Source organism: Olea europaea, chromosome 18 (assembly GCF_002742605.1).
Source record: "Olea europaea var. sylvestris chromosome 18, O_europaea_v1, whole genome shotgun sequence".
In the NCBI taxonomy this organism is placed as follows: Eukaryota; Viridiplantae; Streptophyta; class Magnoliopsida; order Lamiales; family Oleaceae; genus Olea; species Olea europaea.
In genome coordinates this window covers 25,651,567-25,670,458 of record NC_036254.1, presented here as the reverse complement: position 1 = coordinate 25,670,458, position 18,892 = coordinate 25,651,567, and the positions used below count along the sequence as shown (strand labels likewise).

At 38.0% G+C, this 18,892-nt stretch overlaps 2 protein-coding genes across 2 annotated transcripts in view; both read left to right on the top strand.

Annotated features, from left to right (window-relative positions):
• Positions 1-6,118: 6,118 nt before the first annotated feature.
• Positions 6,119-16,325, top strand: LOC111366920. The gene is made up of 10 exons (XM_022987603.1): positions 6,119-6,696; positions 6,766-6,862; positions 7,823-10,026; positions 11,038-11,152; positions 12,179-12,985; positions 13,162-13,426; positions 13,498-14,003; positions 14,896-15,022; positions 15,108-15,275; positions 16,318-16,325. The coding sequence occupies exons 1-10, from the start codon at positions 6,413-6,415 to the stop codon at positions 16,323-16,325; spliced, it is 4,581 nt and encodes a 1,526-aa protein (XP_022843371.1). The 5' UTR covers positions 6,119-6,412.
• The window catches only part of LOC111366919, a 41,055-nt gene continuing 38,360 nt past the window's right edge, over positions 16,198-18,892 (top strand). The window contains exon 1 of the mRNA XM_022987602.1: positions 16,198-18,419. Within this exon, the coding sequence (XP_022843370.1) occupies positions 16,438-18,419 (1,982 nt within the window). The 5' untranslated portion in view covers positions 16,198-16,437. The remainder of the gene's footprint in view (positions 18,420-18,892) is intronic.

Here is an 18,892-nt window from a genome sequence, read left to right as displayed (position 1 = left end):
ATGATCATGGTTGAAGTACACGAAGGGATATGTGGAGCCCATCAAGTTGGCCAAAGGATGAGATGGTTAATTATTAGAAGTGGATATTTTTTGCCAAAGATGGGAGAATTATGCGTTCAGTATGCAAAGAGTTGTTTAGCATGCCAAAAGCATGGTCCAATACAAAGGGCGCCAGCACGAGAGATGACACCTATTGTTAAACCTTAGCCGTTCAAGGGTTGGGCGATAGACCTGATAGGGAAGATTTATCCCCCATTGTCCAAACAACATACTTTTGTTATAGTTGCAACTGACTATTTCACCAAATGGGTAGATGTGTTACCTTTGAAAGAGATCACCCAAAAGAATGTCATAGAGTTTATCCGTGATCACATCATTTATAGGTTTGGAATTCCACAAACGTTGATGGTAGATCACGGAACATCTTTGAATGGGGATCAAGTGAACAAATTTTTGAGCGAGTTTGGGGTTAAATTAGTAAACTCCACACCATATTACGCTCAATCCAATGGACAAGCAGAATCTTCTAATAAGATTCTAAAAAATATAATCAGAAAGATGATAGATGAAAATGCCAGAAATTGGCACGAATGTCTGAATAAGGCCTTGTGGGCTTATAGAACATCACCTCGGTCAAGTACCAAAATTACTCATTTCCAATTTACTTATGGACAGGAGGCTGTTTTGCCTATGGAAATCAACGTGCAATCGATTAGAGTGTGTTTGCAACATAAGTTAAATGATGATGAGTATATCGAATCACTAGTTCAAAATTTATTGGGGTTGTACGAATTAAAGTTGGACGTTTTAGATAGATTGCAAGTTCAAAAACAGAGAATGACTAAATTTTATAATAAAAAAGTCATAGCCAAGTCGTTCAGCCTGGGCGAATTAGTTTGGAAGACGATACTCCCTTTGGATATCAAAGATCCAAAGTACGGGAAGTGGTCGCCCAATTGGGAAGGATCATACAAAGTAAATAGTATGTTACCCAATGGAGCACATCATTTGGAAGATTAAGATGGCACCAAGCACGTGAGATTCATTAACGACAAATATTTGAAAAAATATGTTCCTTCTTTATGGGAAAGTGAACAGATAAAAGCGTAATCAAAATATGTTGAACGATTAAGGATAACAAGGTCAGAGCGGAATACGTTCAAATAAAGTCCTTTATTATCAAACGTTCATTACAAAGATGCAAAATACAAATAATAGATGCTCTACAAACTACAATTAAAGGTAAGCTAATCTCCCTGTCGATCGTCGAGTAAGAGGGTGGACTGGCCTCGCACCGCCTTCCTAAATGCATCGCTGCAATGGCGGGCAAAGAGGTTGAGAAGCACTCTCAGTAAGCAAGGTGGCCCGCAAGCATCCAAAAAATTACCTTCTATCATCAAATCCCTTGTAAAGAACAAAGAGACGATGGGAAAAACTTCCCTGCTGGGCAAAAAATATTTCTTATATCTCCCATACCAAAGGTGACATCAAGACAAGTAGTAAAATGAGCGGACCAAACAATCCATCTTTATAGAAGACGAAGGTTTTGGATTGATTGTCAAAATGCCAAACAATGGCAGCAAATTGGTTTTGAAGAAGAGAATGAAAATGAAGATGGAAGATGAAAAGTGAGAAGCATACGTGCATTTATAGGGGGTGGAGATGAAGAGACAGAATATGAGCAGCCACATTCTGCCTAGTAAATGGAATTAAGTAGCCCAAAGTCTTGGGAAAAGAGGTGGAAATATCAAGAGAAAATGTGCAAGATTTTTAGCACAAAGCAGTTAAATGCTTGAAGGATTGGCGATTAAAAGACAAACGTCAAATAAATGCACAAGAAGTTAACATAGATGTTCATTAATGATGAACAAGATTACAAAGGGAAAGTCAAATGCGAAATTACAAAAAGAAAAAGTTAAGGCGTTATATGTCTTAATTACAATCCGCCCCATACCGAACGAATTCTTTCCCTAAGTTTTTCCCAGTTCTCGTTCTGTCGAGAGGAAGTGATGTTCAATTCGGTCACGACATCATCATCAACTTCCAACTTCTTGTACTGCTCGACCAAAGACTTAGTTCGCTCAATTCCCTGGGAGGCGTTACGCTTTTTAGCAGCCATTATCGCTTTGCTGTCGTCCATTTTGGCTTGAAGTTCCTTCATCTGAGCAGTCAAACTAGCCATCAAAGAGTCTTCAATCATGATTTCGGAAGACATTTCTTTCAATTCGTCCTCAGCTTTGTTGATCTCCTGACGCAAAGACTCTTTTTCAGATATGGCACGAAGATATTGAGTACTTTTGGCCTTCAGTTCAACATTCTTGGTCAGCAAGGAAAGACCTCAGAATGGATAACTTTCAACGTCGCTTTAAAATCAGCAAAAAGATTGAGCGACGGAAGTGTCAGTGCTTGCTCCAACTTCGCATTCAAATGCTCAAGCTTATCCTTATGTCTGGCAGCACTAGCCTTACCAATGTCCATATCCATGAAGGACACGTACTCAAATATCGACTGCTTGAGGAATTTCATATCTTCCTCTGAAGAAGTAGCAGGACGACCAGCTGGAGCAGGGCGAGATGTCTTGACTTGCCCCCAGGAAGCGAACAAGTCTTGGATGGAACGCACAATCTTATCAGCATCCCGCAAAGAAAATTACCAATATTAAAGATTCTCACTACAACGAACAAGATGGAAATAAAAGTGAAGTAAATATTACCTCATCAATAATCTTGGAAGATGGCATATCCTCAGCCAAGTCTGCCACCTGTGGCTCCACCATTCGTGAGGACTTCCCCTTATCTGAGCGAGAAGATGTTGCCACAACAGACAGACTCGTAGGAGCATCTGCAGAACTCAAAAGCAGCAAATCAGAAACCAATAGTACAAGCAAAGGTAAAGCATCAAAAAACTGAATTACCTTCTGCCTCGAGGTTTGGGGGGTTGACGCCCTGGGAAGAAGGTGGCTTATCCATTGATTGTGATGAGGATTCTGGGACTGAAGATGTCTCTTTAAGCGTAGTCCCTTTATCAGCTGGTATGGATGAAACAGCCTCAGCGGAGGATGATGGAGCAAGAGCTACTGATACCAAAGCTTTCAAAGGAGAGGCTGAACTTTTCTGAGAAGTCCAAATAAACCATCAGAACATAGAAAAGTTTCAAGTATGGAAAAGTATGCTTGTGAGTAAACCAATTTAATTACCTTCCTCCTGATGATAAGAGGGGTATCATCATCATCATCAACATCATCCTCCAAAATGGAAGATGCTGAGGCTGGCCGTTTGCGGCTCGGGGCACTTTTGGCTGCAGTAGGCTTGGCAGGGAGAGAAGAAGATGGATGAGCAGACTGTTTAGAGCGACGAGGAGGAGAAGGACTCCGGACGGACAAAGGTGTGACTAAAAAGGAGGAGGGGAAGAAATGCTCGGCTGGTCCAGTGAATGAAAGGCACGATTGGCATCAGTCGCAAACAATCTGCGCTTCACTGACGGTCAGAGCTGTTCAAAAAGGGGATGGATGGCACGGCTAGAATTGAAGGGGGCTAATGAAAAATGGCTCGTCAAAAGAAGATTGCGAGTATTTATAACCTCTGCCTCCGCCTTATTAATAATATGGAAGCGGTCTATCAAGTTCCTTGAATAGCAAGGAGGAACATGCCAGGTTTGGCCGAAACTAAATTGGCGAGCAAAAAATTGGGGAGCATATATTTCTACCCCAGCCTTGGCATTGGTCCCAGTCAAAATATCATGAAATAACTCCCTCCCGGTTAAAAATTGGATCCAAATGAGCAGAGAGGTGCTCGCACTGTCTATAGTGGAGGGATGATGCACATAGTCTGGAGTCAAAAAGGGAGGAAAAGGAAAGAAGGAAGGGATTGAATTCAAAGAATAAAAAAATGAAAAAATGTCACTTCTAGACAAATTTACAGGAGCCAGAGGCTCAATGGCTAGCCCATAGCAGCTAGCAGAAGGACGAGAAATTGATGGAACACCAAGCAATGGAAAATAGGATCTCAACCACATTTGAGTGAACCAAAGAGGTTTATTGCCAGTGGGAGATGCACCATTCTTCAATTGAGCTTGAAGAAAAACCATGCCTCTATAGAGGGCAGCCAAAAAGAAAGAACATAAATTCAGAGGCCTGCCACGCGCCAATTCGTGCACTATGGGTAAATAGCTCAGGGAGGGCTTTATGCTTGGCACACACAAAATATATTTACAAAGCCAAACCAGAAGAAAGGTCACTCGCTCAATATGGGAAGGCTCAGCGCTCGAATGGTTATGAAGGGTTTGCAGGCTTAAATAAGACTCGGTGAGATTTTTACCAAACTTTGGGGTGTCACCAGAAATCAAGATACCAGGAAAAATGGTATCGCCGAAAGGTGGCAGATTCACTAGGGCCCCAACATCCCTTAAAGTAATAGAAATGGGGCCAAGAGGGAAAACAAAGGTATTATATTCATAAGACAAAAAACTTAAAGCGATCGAAAAAAGTGCTGAATCAAAAGTAGGGGGTTGAAGAGAGATTTCTAACAAATCAGAAATCCTAGCATTATCAAAAAGTGTCTTAGTAGGACCATGGTCCACAAGGCGAGCATGTCACCTACGAAAAACTACGTCAGATTTGGGCCAAGTGCGAATACCTCTTTCGCGAAGTGGCCCCAGCGACAGAGAGTTTAGAAATGGACCTGGCCCACCCCCGCTTGTTCTGCCTCTGCATTGTTGAAGAAAGGACTTAGGTAGAACTCATTGAGTTCGACATTGGCAGGTGGGAGAAAGTTCGGAGTTATGTATGGACGATTAAGGAGTTTCTGAAAGTCTTCAAAACTAAAAGAGTCATCAGATTGAGATTGTGAAGTAGCCATTAGGGACGAAATGGGGTTTTTCAGAATTACGTAGAAGGGAAGCAAAGAGATGAACAATAAAATTGTGAGAGAGAAGCTCGAAAAAGTGAGGCGTGATTTAATGGTGCAGTGAAATGGCGTATTTGGGGATTATAAGGGTTTGCAAAACGTCGCACCTTTTCAAAGCTATGGAAGAAAATAATGATTGAAATTCTTGAAAATTTCAAATGTCGCTGAAAACACAAAAGTGAATATGGCAAAATTTAATAATTGGTATTAATTCTGTCATATTGGGGGATAATTGTTGACACATAAAAATTCAGCCCAAATCGAACGACCCAAAGAATGAAACCCAATCAGACAATTCAGGAAGAAGGCCCAAATAGGGAGGCTCGTGAACGCGGAACACCATCGCCCAAGTTTGCAAGTCGCCCAGGATCTGAGCGAATGGAGTGCCATGCAGTCGCCCAGAGCTGATACTCTATTATCTCCCAAACTTTCGAGTCGCCCAAGGTCTTAGCAAACATGAAGTGTTGTGGTTATCAAGAAGCGCAATTATTAAAGTAGCCCTATCACGTTCCACGATTCAAGGAATTCAATCGAAAACGGTTGAACGACAAAGAGTAATGGTAGCAGTTAAAAAAAGGCAGTTCCATGACAAGTTGGCCATTACGAGAAAAGTGGGCAGTTATAGAACGATCAAGCAGTTTTTAGGCGGTTGATCACAAAGAGATCATTCAGAGAGTATAAAAGGAAGAAAAGATATAGAACAAAGGACCCCGAATCAAAAACTTTCGAATAGAGAACATGTAATTTTAAATTTCTTAGTTTAGATTTAAACACTTCTTTCAGTAACTCGTGTGCTTGCGCCCTTTAGAGGCATTCTGTTTTTATTTTCCGATTGTAAATACATCGCCAATAAAGAACACCCCTTTTTAGGACTTTGTCTTAAGAGGTTTGTCCCTTACACAATCGTCTGATCCCTTTTTAATTGTTAGCGACGAACCCGCGTGAAACAGTGGGATTCACTTATGAGAGAAGAAATCAAATATGACAATTGAAATAGTGAAATAACGGTCAAAAAATTAATTTTTTAAAGAAAAAATCACTCCCAAATAGCCATAAAAAAATGAAAATTCTTGCTTGAATATCGATTTGAGTATTTTAAGAATTGAAACTATCCATTAAATTTCGAATATTTTATAAATAAAACCATTGGACTTTTTGGAACCAAACCAGAATGCCGATTCTGGTTTTCGATTTCAGAAAATGCCCATCGTAAATTTCACATTTAATGGTTCAGCGATCATAGAGAAACAAATTAAAGTTCAATGGCGTTCTCGTTACATAGGCGAAAGCTCAGTGACTAGCGAAATATATTCTTCAAACCGATAAGTAAGTTCTAGAACGATCGTGCTGCTTTCAGCAATTTCTCCAATGCCAAATCGGCTAAATCCAATTCTTTATCATCCGTCCCGCGAAAATCAATTACATCAAAACCCAATTCCACCTTTGTAATGGCGAAGCTTCCGTCAATTTCTTGAGAACGGAATTGCGAAAAGGTGAAAAGAAAACAAATGATGTTTTTCAACGACTTGATTAAACGGAGACTTTCAACTCTTCTACAGCCATGGCTGAGAGACAGCCCGGAACTCGAATTCAAACTTGGGTTCTTCCGTTCCAACGGAAGCCTAAATAATATTAGTTTCAAAACGTCGTTATTGAATGAATTAGTAGATGACCCCTCTCGAATTTGCTTTAAAGAAGTCACTGTTGAACATCTGAGTCTGCAGATAGCCCCATGTTCTTCGGCTGCTTTTAGTCTCCGTATTCACGGCCTCTATATAACTCTCTCACTTGGGTACGTGCTGTTTTACGTGTAATTCTTTGAATCATTGGGATCTATTTAATATTTACTTTTCCTGAAAAGGGAAGAGGATGATGAGGAGGGAGTTCCGTGGAGGCGGAAGCCCAGGGATACCACGATGGAGGAAAAGAACAAGGTTCTTGAGGATATTGATCCCGAGGTACTTATATTTGTAATGCTTCCTGGGATTTTTCATGAACATAGACGGTGTTTGTAAATTTATAATGACAAAAAAAGGGTAAAGTAGAATTAGCCCTAGTTGCTGCCATCTTCACTAAACATCTACCATTGTATAATTTTTGAAACACCAGCAGCCATTGCTCACAGTGTAGACAAGAAAATCACTCTAACAGTAGATGTTTAAGAGAGTGTTTGTGAGCCATTTTTATGTAAAAATGCATTTTGGAAAGGCAAATTGATGGGAAATGTGAGGTTGAAAAATAAAGAAAAGTTTTTGATTTACGTGTAATATTATTTTAAAGACGAATGTGTGGTTGAAAAGAAGAGAGAGAAAAATGCATTTTGAAAAAAATGGATACCAAACGGGGCCTAAGTAATGATTCTCAAAAATCCTAGCTCATGTAAAGGTAACATTTTTCAAAGTAGCCTTTGCACATGATTACTGCATACCTTTCTGGAAACAAGAGAAAAATATGAATATTGTGGTCTAAACACAACGATCANAAGTAGCCTTTGCACATGATTACTGCATACCTTTCTGGAAACAAGAGAAAAATATGAATATTGTGGTCTAAACACAACGATCAGTCATGAAGAGTGATTCTTCCTTCATGACTCAACCTCTTACTTTGTAAGCTGGAGCCTCCGTTAGATATTGGACCTGATTATATATTACCTGTATATTCTCTTTCTATAGTTATCGCGTTGCATTTATCATGAAAATGAATCCAACAGTTGGTGAGTAAGATACCCAGTACTAAAGTCATGATCTTCAGAGGGATTAAAAGAATTTGGAAGTTTGTACCCATGTTGGTGAACCTTAGAAGCAGCAAATCCTATTCTACCCTTCTTCATTACCTTACCCTGCGTGTCATGTTATACTTCATTTTTTGCTTCATCACCAAAGCTTAAGAGCGGTTTTTGTCTTTGATGTTCTCAGGGTTGTGCTTTGCATGATGCCATAAAAAGGATTTCGGACATCGCCCCCAATACTAGGACAATTTCTTTATTGAATTCAATACTAAGTTACTGTCATTTGCAGCTGCATGATGTTCACGTGCTCTTGCAATGTCCTGGTTCAAATGGTTTGATCTCATGCTCATTGTATGCAAAAGAAGTTGGAGCAGGATCAGTTTTGAACAGAAGTTTTCTCAGAGGGTTCATGAGTTCACTTTTTGTGCCTTCTGAAGAGAATTCATTCAATTTGTCTATTGATGGTTTTGAGATTAGAGTGAACAATGGAAACCGCACAAACTGTGCTTTACCTTCAACCAATTTGCATGCTTTAATTTATTTGAAGTGCCTCCAGTTTGTAAGCTTTAAATTTTGTGTGCCATCTTTAGAACTTTTTTTTTCTTCAGGTGATATTTCTGTCATGCTAGTTTTTTATACATTCTTGTCCAAAGAGTCAAAACGTGCAAGACCTGGTTTGCAACTATGGAATATAGCTTCAAGCAAAATTAGATCTTTGCTTCCAACTTCTGCCTCGTCATTGCTAAAAGCAACTAAAGTTGCTTGTTTATGGTTGCGCTACGTACACACTTATCAGGGTATGCTTCAACTAGTTGGATATCCCATGGTGGGTGTCATGAAAAAATCAACCATCTCAATGTCCCGGGACAAAAAATATACAAGATCTGTAAAGTTCCAGTGGAAACTGATTTCTGAAATTGAGAAAGAGCTGCCCACTGAGGTAATTGCATTGGCAAGGCGAATGGTTCGTTCTACAGTAGCTTCTCACCATTCTGGGGCAAACTGCAGTTCTAAAGAGTCCTTAATCAATATAATTTTCTTGAAGTTGCATCAATTACTTGTCCTTATCTGGGCCACTATATGCAGTTTGTTGAATATTGTTACAAGGAATCTTTCTTTGCATAGAGTTTGGCCTAATCATCAGAAGACTAGTCAACATTTTGGCTCTTCTTGCGAAGATTCACTCGCACAATGTTATATGGATCTTAACATCGGAGAAATTTCAATATCCGTTACTCCAGAAAATGATGATCAGCATACTACCAGCTGGAAGGCAGTCTCAGATATTGGGTTTTCGTACCAAGATTTACTATCATTTCATCTTTCTATTGATGCGTGCTTCTTAGGATACATAGAAAATGTCTCAGAGAAGTGTTTTGTTTTCGCATGTGGTTGCTGGAAGGTTCTTTCTTTCTCTATTCTAAAGGGAAGTCCAAAGAGTTACTCAAAGTACTTAAAAGGACGTGGCACGAAGAAAGGTAATGATCAGCAGACTGTCATATGGGGTGAGCCTGCCAAAATGATATGCCCTTCTGAAGTTACTGGAGATAACCTCACCAATGATATTGGAGCAACTTCAATCTCATATCTAGACCTCCTTCTAGGAAAATTATGGTTGAATTGGAAAGACTCTTGTTCAAAATCTGAAGCATATATCATCTCAAAGTTGCAAAGTCCGTGGATTCTTTGTGAGGTAAGGAGCTCTTTGACAGATGACAGCCTCAGTGATCTTAGTTATGGGTTTTGGAACTGTGTTATGGTGGTAGGAAGATTAAACGTCAAACTAGAATACTTGTTGGTAGCTTCAATTGCTGTGCTTCTCAGTCAAATACAACATTCTCTTGGCTGGGATGATTGCAGGAGGAATTTTGTTTCTCATACACCAACAGCTATCACTGAGGATCCACCAAGGGATTTCAGTTGTAGATACAGTTCATACTATGACAACATTGAGACGACAATTATGAGAATGCTACCACAAAAGCATGTTCAAATCGGAGTACTAATTGCTGGTCCTCATGTGCAACTATCTCTGACACAGGATCAGTTTTATGTAGAAAATGAAGAGCCACACCATCTGATTAAACAGGCCACTTTGAATCTCCATGATATTGAACTTGTGTTTTCACCAAATTTGGATTCTAATCTTGCATCATCTGGTGCGTGCTCAGCAGGTAATGATAGGGAACCGGATTACACTATACTGAAGGTACCTAATGATATTGACATCACTGGATCAGTTAATGAAATTTACAGCTGTCAAAGACGTATTTTATACAACGCTCACCTTAAATTTAATGGTTTGAATGCTTACTTTGAGGAATCCTCTGAAAGTCAGAATTACCACATCTTTGAATTAAGCCCAACAACTATTCAACTTCAAGGTTTAAGGTATTAGATCATCCTTCTCCTCATGTTTTTACATTGCTTTCCATTTCAATCACGTGTACCTGAAGATGAAAGAAAGTTGCATCCCAGCAGTTACTTTTATCATTCTCATTTTCACGCTTTCAAGTCGTCATAGAAAGATGCTGTTTTGAGTACTCTGCCTTCAGTTTCTGACATTTTGATTTTTCATGCATCATAGACTCTATTTTCTTAAGAAGTTTTAGATTCTGTGGTTTTGAACTAAATCAGATAGTGTTCAATACCATACTTTGTTTTAAAACAGTAAGTAACATATCCTAGCAGATGACTCTATATTTTTAGTCATGCCGCTCGTATAAATCTTTTTTTTTTTTTTTAAATGCGATGTTAGGCTTAGATATTTTCTAGCTAGGGATCCGTTTGTCACTTCATGATCTGAGTCCAGTCAATGTGTTGCTTGGTAGGAAGTCACTACAGTTAATATAAACACGACAAGACATATTTAGCCCTTGTTTGAGCCTCATTTTTCTCAAAAAAACTCATTTTCAACCACACATTCTCAAATAAAATAATTTTACACGTAAATTGAAAACTTTTTCTTACTTTTTAACCACACATTCTTCAAAAAATTACTATTATACATTTTTCCCCTCAAAATGGGGCTTAAACAAGGGCTTAATATAAATGACCCATTAGTCACTTCATGATCTGAGTCCAATCAAAGTGTTGCTTGGTAGGAAGTCGTTTCAGATAATACAAACATGTCAAGACATATTTAATATAAATGTACAGTTCATTTTGATCCCCTGGCATGAATCATCAGATATTTAACACCAGATAAAGTTATATAATATGATAATTAAGAGTCAGACTTATATTTAACCCAACCCCCCCCCACCCCCCCCGGCCGAACATTTTGTATGGGGCATGAACATTGGCAAGCTGTAAAGTTAAAAATAAAAAAAAAGCAAATCAGGCAATGATTATTTTCTCATCTCTTGTGCCAAATATGTGTTATGACTCTTATCCATGCAGGAAGGAGCATCATTCATTTGGTTCAACAATGATTGCTCTCTCTGCTGCCTCACATTGGATGGCTACTGGATTCACTACTTTGATATATATGGATGAGTTGTATATTTTGACAAAGGTTCTCTGTTCTTTCCATGACCCTGCAGATACATAATTTTTGCTCGTGTTCTCATTAAATTTATTCATGCTTCCTGGAGTTGTTTATTTTTTTATTTTTTAATCTTTGTTTAGTATCCTTAGAAATCAAAGTCAACCCATCTGCGACTACGATTGTAGTGGTTAGAAAACCTATGATAACTTGAGATTGAATATGTCGCTGGTTTTAATTGACTTACATGGCTCTACCTCCCGAAGAGGTATATTGCTAGCTGAAATTTCTGATATCATTGTGACTTGTCATATATTGAGAGTTGAACAATCTTATTTTATTTTATCTCTTCTGTTCAGGGGATAATATGAGACGTATTAGTAAATAGATTATTTGTTGTCTGTTTAGTTAATGGTTCCCTGGTATAAGAAGTCATTGTAATTCCTTCTTGAGGTATTGCCACTCATCCCCCTCACTGTATCTTCCTAATCAATATGACTTGCGTAGAGGGCAATGCCAAACCCCCACAGCTAATTTAAGTGTATGGCCATAAAACAGATACTTAGGTTGGTGTGTGTGTGTTGGTTGTGGGGGGGAATATGACTGACATCAACCAAAGTCCTCTTAACTGATGCCAGGGATTCACTCTGCCTTAAGTAGTTCTTACAACGTTTTCGTACATAAAATTCTGTCAACTGCCGTGTCTATGATGATTAAAAATCATTAACTTTCTTGAATTGCTAGATAAATGTTATCTTCCGTGGACAGGATTAAGCCATTGATGTATCTTTAGCGTGCTAGATGTTGGTAATGAAGTATTAACACTCATGAACCTAACCAAAATTTTTTATAGGAAGTAATTTCTATGCCCCCGTTTGTTTCCCATTATTTGCCCATTAAAATGAAAAATATGACCGTCATCCATCACATCAAGCCACCATATTTGTCTTTCTATTTCTTGTGTGGGACCGTAATGGTTATATTTTTCATTCTCATTTTTACATTAATGTGTACCAAACGGGGCCTATATTTACTAATTACTTTTCTTTGTACTAGGTGATTTTTGGATTATATTATGATCTGTCACGTGCCTTTGCTATGCTTGCGTCCAGTGATGACCTAAGCCATCAAGAAGCATCAAGACAAGAGACATTTTATGCTGATTCTGGGAGTGAGGAAACATTCATGGCTAGAGGAGGACCGACATCACTGATTATTACCCATGTCCAAATGTCTGTCAATAACACCTGTGAGCTTAAGTCCTTCGACATAGTTATTCATAACTCCAGGCAATGCTATAACATGGAGAATAGCTCCAGAGTAACTGGAACAAAGTTGGCCATGCGTGAAATGCCCGGTCATGGAATTTACATATCTGGTCCGAAGTTATTCATGGATGTATCTTTTAGAAGAGGAAACATGGATCTTATAATTGATTTATCTGGATTTCGATCTATCATTTTCAGATATCCTGCTGAGTTTGAAGAAAGCCTGCATAAATCTGAAATCAACAATCTGTTACGCTCTCTAAATTTCTTAATTGAAGCATCAATTTCTCATATCAAATTGTGTTTCTTCTTGAGAACCCTTAAAAAAGACTTGCCACGTGCAAGTTTGAGCACAGCAATGGATGAACCTACTTCTAACAGTAATGCTTTGTGCATGGCGGAGCATTCTCCTATGGTTACGAGTACGAATGCTGAACTTGGAGATCATCCTGTACTTGCAACTATTGCTCTCTCTGAAATTTATGTGTCTAGCTGCCCAGTAAAGGATATATTGGCTAGAGAACACGTGCCAAATAAACTGAGCGCATCTTTCTCTGTTGGAGAAGAATTCCAGACAATCTCTTGTGATTCCTTGGTACTATATCTCCTACATAAGATAGTTTGGTGTTGATTTTGCCATTACAATGTCTGCTTATACATTGAACTTTCCATTCGTTATTTATTTATTTATTTGAAATGCTACTAAATCAGTTATTTCTGTGTACTTGTCAACTTCTAATTAATACATTCATGTATGATACTCTCCAACAGGGTGGTTTTTTGTTACTTGAAGCCACATCTGCAACTATGTTTGCTGGATGCTGTAAATCGTACTACAACCGAATTTTAGATATTTGGCATTCTGGTTCATCTCCAGGAAGGGTGGTTCCACAGTATAGTGAGGATAAGACTGTTTTAGATGTGCGCTCGAGTTTGAATTCACAGCAACTTCAGCATGTAACACAGGATCATTTGCAAGAATTTTCCTTGAATATTTCACATTTGTTTCTCATATTTGTGTCCAATGATGAATCTGGTAATATCTTCTGCTGCTGTTATAAATTTTCTAATAGTAATTGAACGTAATTTCAGTAATCCCCTATGCAGGCAGACTTCAAGAACTTCTGCTTGAGGTTGACTTTCATTTGAACCACAAAGTATTGAGCACGGTGAAAAAAGTTTCACTTGGTATATCCAAATTTTCTATGCTTTCTCAGTACATACATGTGACGGGACAGAAACCCAGGGATATTCAAATTCACGGCTTTTCTTCTGGTGCGCTTGATGATCCATCTCCCAACTTGATATCCGATGGTTTACCAGTGCTTGAGCAGAAAGTTACAGTTCATTCTGCCCTTGCTGATGCAGGTTACTCGAGCCCTTCTTCCTCTCAGAATGACATTCGTATTGGTAGTTCTGGGGGATCAGTTATTAGTCACTCTGAACAAAAAAATGTGCATTTGAGTTCTCAAAACTACATACTGAAAGAATTTAAGTCCTTCCTAGCAGCTGAGTGGCCTGTATCGGGAGATCAATTCTGTCCTAATAAACTTTGGGTTGGGAGTGGTTTTATATCGGGTTTTGATTTGACCATCTCTCTGACTGAAATAAAGGTAAGCAATCTCATTATATTTATTGGTATTCATCAAAATAGTCTGAAAGCTATCCAAGGTAACACGTTTTCCATTCATTCTTGGCTTTTAACTTGCATAAAAAAGGAAGAGAAAGGAAAATAGAAAGGAAAAAATGCTATCTATTTTTGTTGAAAATATTCATTTGACCATTTTATATCTATAAATTTTGTAGAGAGAGAATTGTTTTTCATTAGTATAGATACTGCTAACCGTCTCTGGGTTCGAGTCTCACTGCCATTAATTTACTACATTGTGCATGTGGTAGGCTTTTGATGGGAAAAATGAATCCTACCTCATGAGGGCTTGTGTTGACTACATACTTTAAGTACATAATGTGCCCCTAATAATCATTTGTGTATTCAACATGACCGCTTGTGTGAGCCAATATAATTTTTTCTGTCAAAGACCACCTAACACATTCACTTTTATTAAATGAATGACAATTAGACTTGAACCCAGGTTTTATGGGTGGCCTGATTCTGTGTCTTGAACCAAGGTTTTTTGTGTGGCCTGATTCCGTGTTAATTATCTCATGCAAAAGCTTATTGAGTTGGTTAACATATACATATAAGGATGCAGAGTTTTGTTGATAAGGAAATTAACAAACGAAACAAAAGAAAAGACATTCCACAACATCATTCAAGATTTATGAAATTTCTCCTGTAATCTAGTAGAAGTTTATGGGCAAAATGATAAAGTATAATTTGATGTAGTAATATATAGTCCGCACTAATGTTGTCTCAAGTACTTACAGTTTCTCAGTCACTGACTTTGTCATTTTTTTGGAGCTTATGCTTGCTTACTCCAGATGAGACTGAAGAAATATCAAGTGGACAGGTTTTAATTTAATTTAGTTTAATTTTTTTGCCAGATCCTAATTTCTGCTTTCAAATGTTTCTCTGAGGTTTTTATCAGAGAGAAAACTTCCAAAATGGAACAGAGGCACTGGTCTAGTGACCAAGATTCTGAAGGAAGTGCTGAAGAAATGGTTGCTGATGGTATTTCTATATTTGTCTGTATTTTAAGGTAAAGTAGCTCTCTTTTTTTCTGAACATTGGCTGACAACTTATGCAACTTGTATAGGAACAATTGTTGCAATCCAAGATGTTGACCAACACATGTATATTGCAGTTGAAGATGTTGAAAGTAGATACGGTATAATTGGTGCGACTCATTATTCGCTAGTGGGAGAGAGATCTCTTTTCAGAGTAATACATCTTAACTTCATTCTTAGTGAACGTGTGGGCAAGGGTAGTATGTTAATTTGTTAATTTTGGCTTTGTTATTAGTAGTTTTAATAGATTGCTTATGTTGAATTATGTTATCTATGACCATAAATTAATATTAATGCCTACATCTTTTAACCTCACGTAATAGTAATGCATTTATATTTAAATCCTAGAATATTGAAGATCATTTGAACATGTTTCATGTGCTCTATTTGAAAATTTGGCACCCATCTTTGTGCATCTGCATTGGAAAGTTTTTTCTATTTTGCTTTCCTAGGTTTGTTTGCATATACTTTGTTTACTACTAATAACTTGCCCTGATATTGAACTCTACTTGAGATATATTATTATTATTAGTTCATGGCATTTCTTCACACTTCCCCAAGTTTCTGAAGACTATTTTAATTGGCTTCTCCTGATATTTCGTTTAAAAAGTTCTGGTTACATTTTGAAAAAAATGGATACCAAACGGGGCCTAAGTAATGATTCTCAAAAATCCTAGCTCATGTAAAGGTAACATTTTTCAAAGTAGCCTTTGCACATGATTACTGCATACCTTTCTGGAAACAAGAGAAAAATATGAATATTGTGGTCTAAACACAACGATCAGTCATGAAGAGTGATTCTTCCTTCATGACTCAACCTCTTACTTTGTAAGCTGGAGCCTCCGTTAGATATTGGACCTGATTATATATTACCTGTATATTCTCTTTCTATAGTTATCGCGTTGCATTTATCATGAAAATGAATCCAACAGTTGGTGAGTAAGATACCCAGTACTAAAGTCATGATCTTCAGAGGGATTAAAAGAATTTGGAAGTTTGTACCCATGTTGGTGAACCTTAGAAGCAGCAAATCCTATTCTACCCTTCTTCATTACCTTACCCTGCGTGTCATGTTATACTTCATTTTTTGCTTCATCACCAAAGCTTAAGAGCGGTTTTTGTCTTTGATGTTCTCAGGGTTGTGCTTTGCATGATGCCATAAAAAGGATTTCGGACATCGCCCCCAATACTAGGACAATTTCTTTATTGAATTCAATACTAAGTTACTGTCATTTGCAGCTGCATGATGTTCACGTGCTCTTGCAATGTCCTGGTTCAAATGGTTTGATCTCATGCTCATTGTATGCAAAAGAAGTTGGAGCAGGATCAGTTTTGAACAGAAGTTTTCTCAGAGGGTTCATGAGTTCACTTTTTGTGCCTTCTGTAGAGAATTCATTCAATTTGTCTATTGATGGTTTTGAGATTAGAGTGAACAATGGAAACCGCACAAACTGTGCTTTACCTTCAACCAATTTGCATGCTTTAATTTATTTGAAGTGCCTCCAGTTTGTAAGCTTTAAATTTTGTGTGCCATCTTTAGAACTTTTTTTTTCTTCAGGTGATATTTCTGTCATGCTAGTTTTTTATACATTCTTGTCCAAAGAGTCAAAACGTGCAAGACCTGGTTTGCAACTATGGAATATAGCTTCAAGCAAAATTAGATCTTTGCTTCCAACTTCTGCCTCGTCATTGCTAAAAGCAACTAAAGTTGCTTGTTTATGGTTGCGCTACGTACACACTTATCAGGGTATGCTTCAACTAGTTGGATATCCCATGGTGGGTGTCATGAAAAAATCAACCATCTCAATGTCCCGGGACAAAAAATATACAAGATCTGTAAAGTTCCAGTGGAAACTGATTTCTGAAATTGAGAAAGAGCTGCCCACTGAGGTAATTGCATTGGCAAGGCGAATGGTTCGTTCTACAGTAGCTTCTCACCATTCTGGGGCAAACTGCAGTTCTAAAGAGTCCTTAATCAATATAATTTTCTTGAAGTTGCATCAATTACTTGTCCTTATCTGGGCCACTATATGCAGTTTGTTGAATATTGTTACAAGGAATCTTTCTTTGCATAGAGTTTGGCCTAATCATCCGAAGACTAGTCAACATTTTGGCTCTTCTTGCGAAGATTCACTCACACAATGTTATATGGATCTTAACATCGGAGAAATTTCAATATCCGTTACTCCAGAAAATGATGATCAGCATACTACCAGCTGGAAGGCAGTCTCAGATATTGGGTTTTCGTACCAAGATTTACTATCATTTCATCTTTCTATTGATGCGTGCTTCTTAGGATACATAGAAAATGTCTCAGAGAAGTGTTTTGTTTTCGCATGTGGTTGCTGGAAGGTTCTTTCTTTCTCTATTCTAAAGGGAAGTCCAAAGAGTTATTCAAAGTACTTAAAAGGACGTGGCACGAAGAAAGGTAATGATCAGCAGACTGTCATATGGGGTGAGCCTGCCAAAATGATATGCCCTTCTGAAGTTACTGGAGATAACCTCACCAATGATATTGGAGCAACTTCAATCTCATATCTAGACCTCCTTCTAGGAAAATTATGGTTGAATTGGAAAGACTCTTGTTCAAAATCTGAAGCATATATCATCTCAAAGTTGCAAAGTCCGTGGATTCTTTGTGAGGTAAGGAGCTCTTTGACAGATGACAGCCTCAGTGATCTTAGTTATGGGTTTTGGAACTGTGTTATGGTGGTAGGAAGATTAAACGTCAAACTAGAATACTTGTTGGTAGCTTCAATTGCTGTGCTTCTCAGTCAAATACAACATTCTCTTGGCTGGGATGATTGCAGGAGGAATTTTGTTTCTCATACACCAACAGCTATCACTGAGGATCCACCAAGGGATTTCAGTTGTAGATACAGTTCATACTATGACAACATTGAGACGACAATTATGAGAATGCTACCACAAAAGCATGTTCAAATCGGAGTACTAATTGCTGGTCCTCATGTGCAACTATCTCTGACACAGGATCAGTTTTATGTAGAAAATGAAGAGCCACACCATCTGATTAAACAGGCCACTTTGAATCTCCATGATATTGAACTTGTGTTTTCACCAAATTTGGATTCTAATCTTGCATCATCTGGTGCGTGCTCAGCAGGTAATGATAGGGAACCGGATTACACTATACTGAAGGTACCTAATGATATTGACATCACTGGATCAGTTAATGAAATTTACAGCTGTCAAAGACGTATTTTATACAACGCTCACCTTAAATTTAATGGTTTGAATGCTTACTTTGAGGAATCCTCTGAAAGTCAGAATTACCACATCTTTGAATTAAGCCCAACAACTATTCAACTTCAAGGTTTAAGGTATTAGATCATCCTTCTCCTCATGTTTTTACATTGCTTTCCATTTCAATCACGTGTACCTGAAGATGAAAGAAAGTTGCATCCCAGCAGTTACTTTTATCATTCTCATTTTCACGCTTTCAAGTCGTCATAGAAAGATGCTGTTTTGAGTACTCTGCCTTCAGTTTCTGACATTTTGATTTTTCATGCATCATAGACTCTATTTTCTTAAGAAGTTTTAGATTCTGTGGTTTTGAACTAAATCAGATAGTGTTCAATACCATACTTTGTTTTAAAACAGTAAGTAACATATCCTAGCAGATGACTCTATATTTTTAGTCATGCCGCTCGTATAAATCTTTTTTTTTTTTTTTAAATGCGATGTTAGGCTTAGATATTTTCTAGCTAGGGATCCGTTTGTCACTTCATGATCTCAGTCCAGTCAATGTGTTGCTTGGTAGGAAGTCACTACAGTTAATATAAACACGACAAGA

Coding starts and splice junctions, on each gene's coding strand:
- LOC111366920 (XM_022987603.1), top strand. CDS start 6,413: ATGATGTTTTTCAACGACTTGATTAAACGGAGACTTTCAACTCTTCTA. Junction 6,697..6,765: donor TATATAACTCTCTCACTTGG/GTACGTGCTGTT, acceptor TTTCCTGAAAAG/GGAAGAGGATGATGAGGAGG. Junction 13,427..13,497: donor TGTGTCCAATGATGAATCTG/GTAATATCTTCT, acceptor TCCCCTATGCAG/GCAGACTTCAAGAACTTCTG.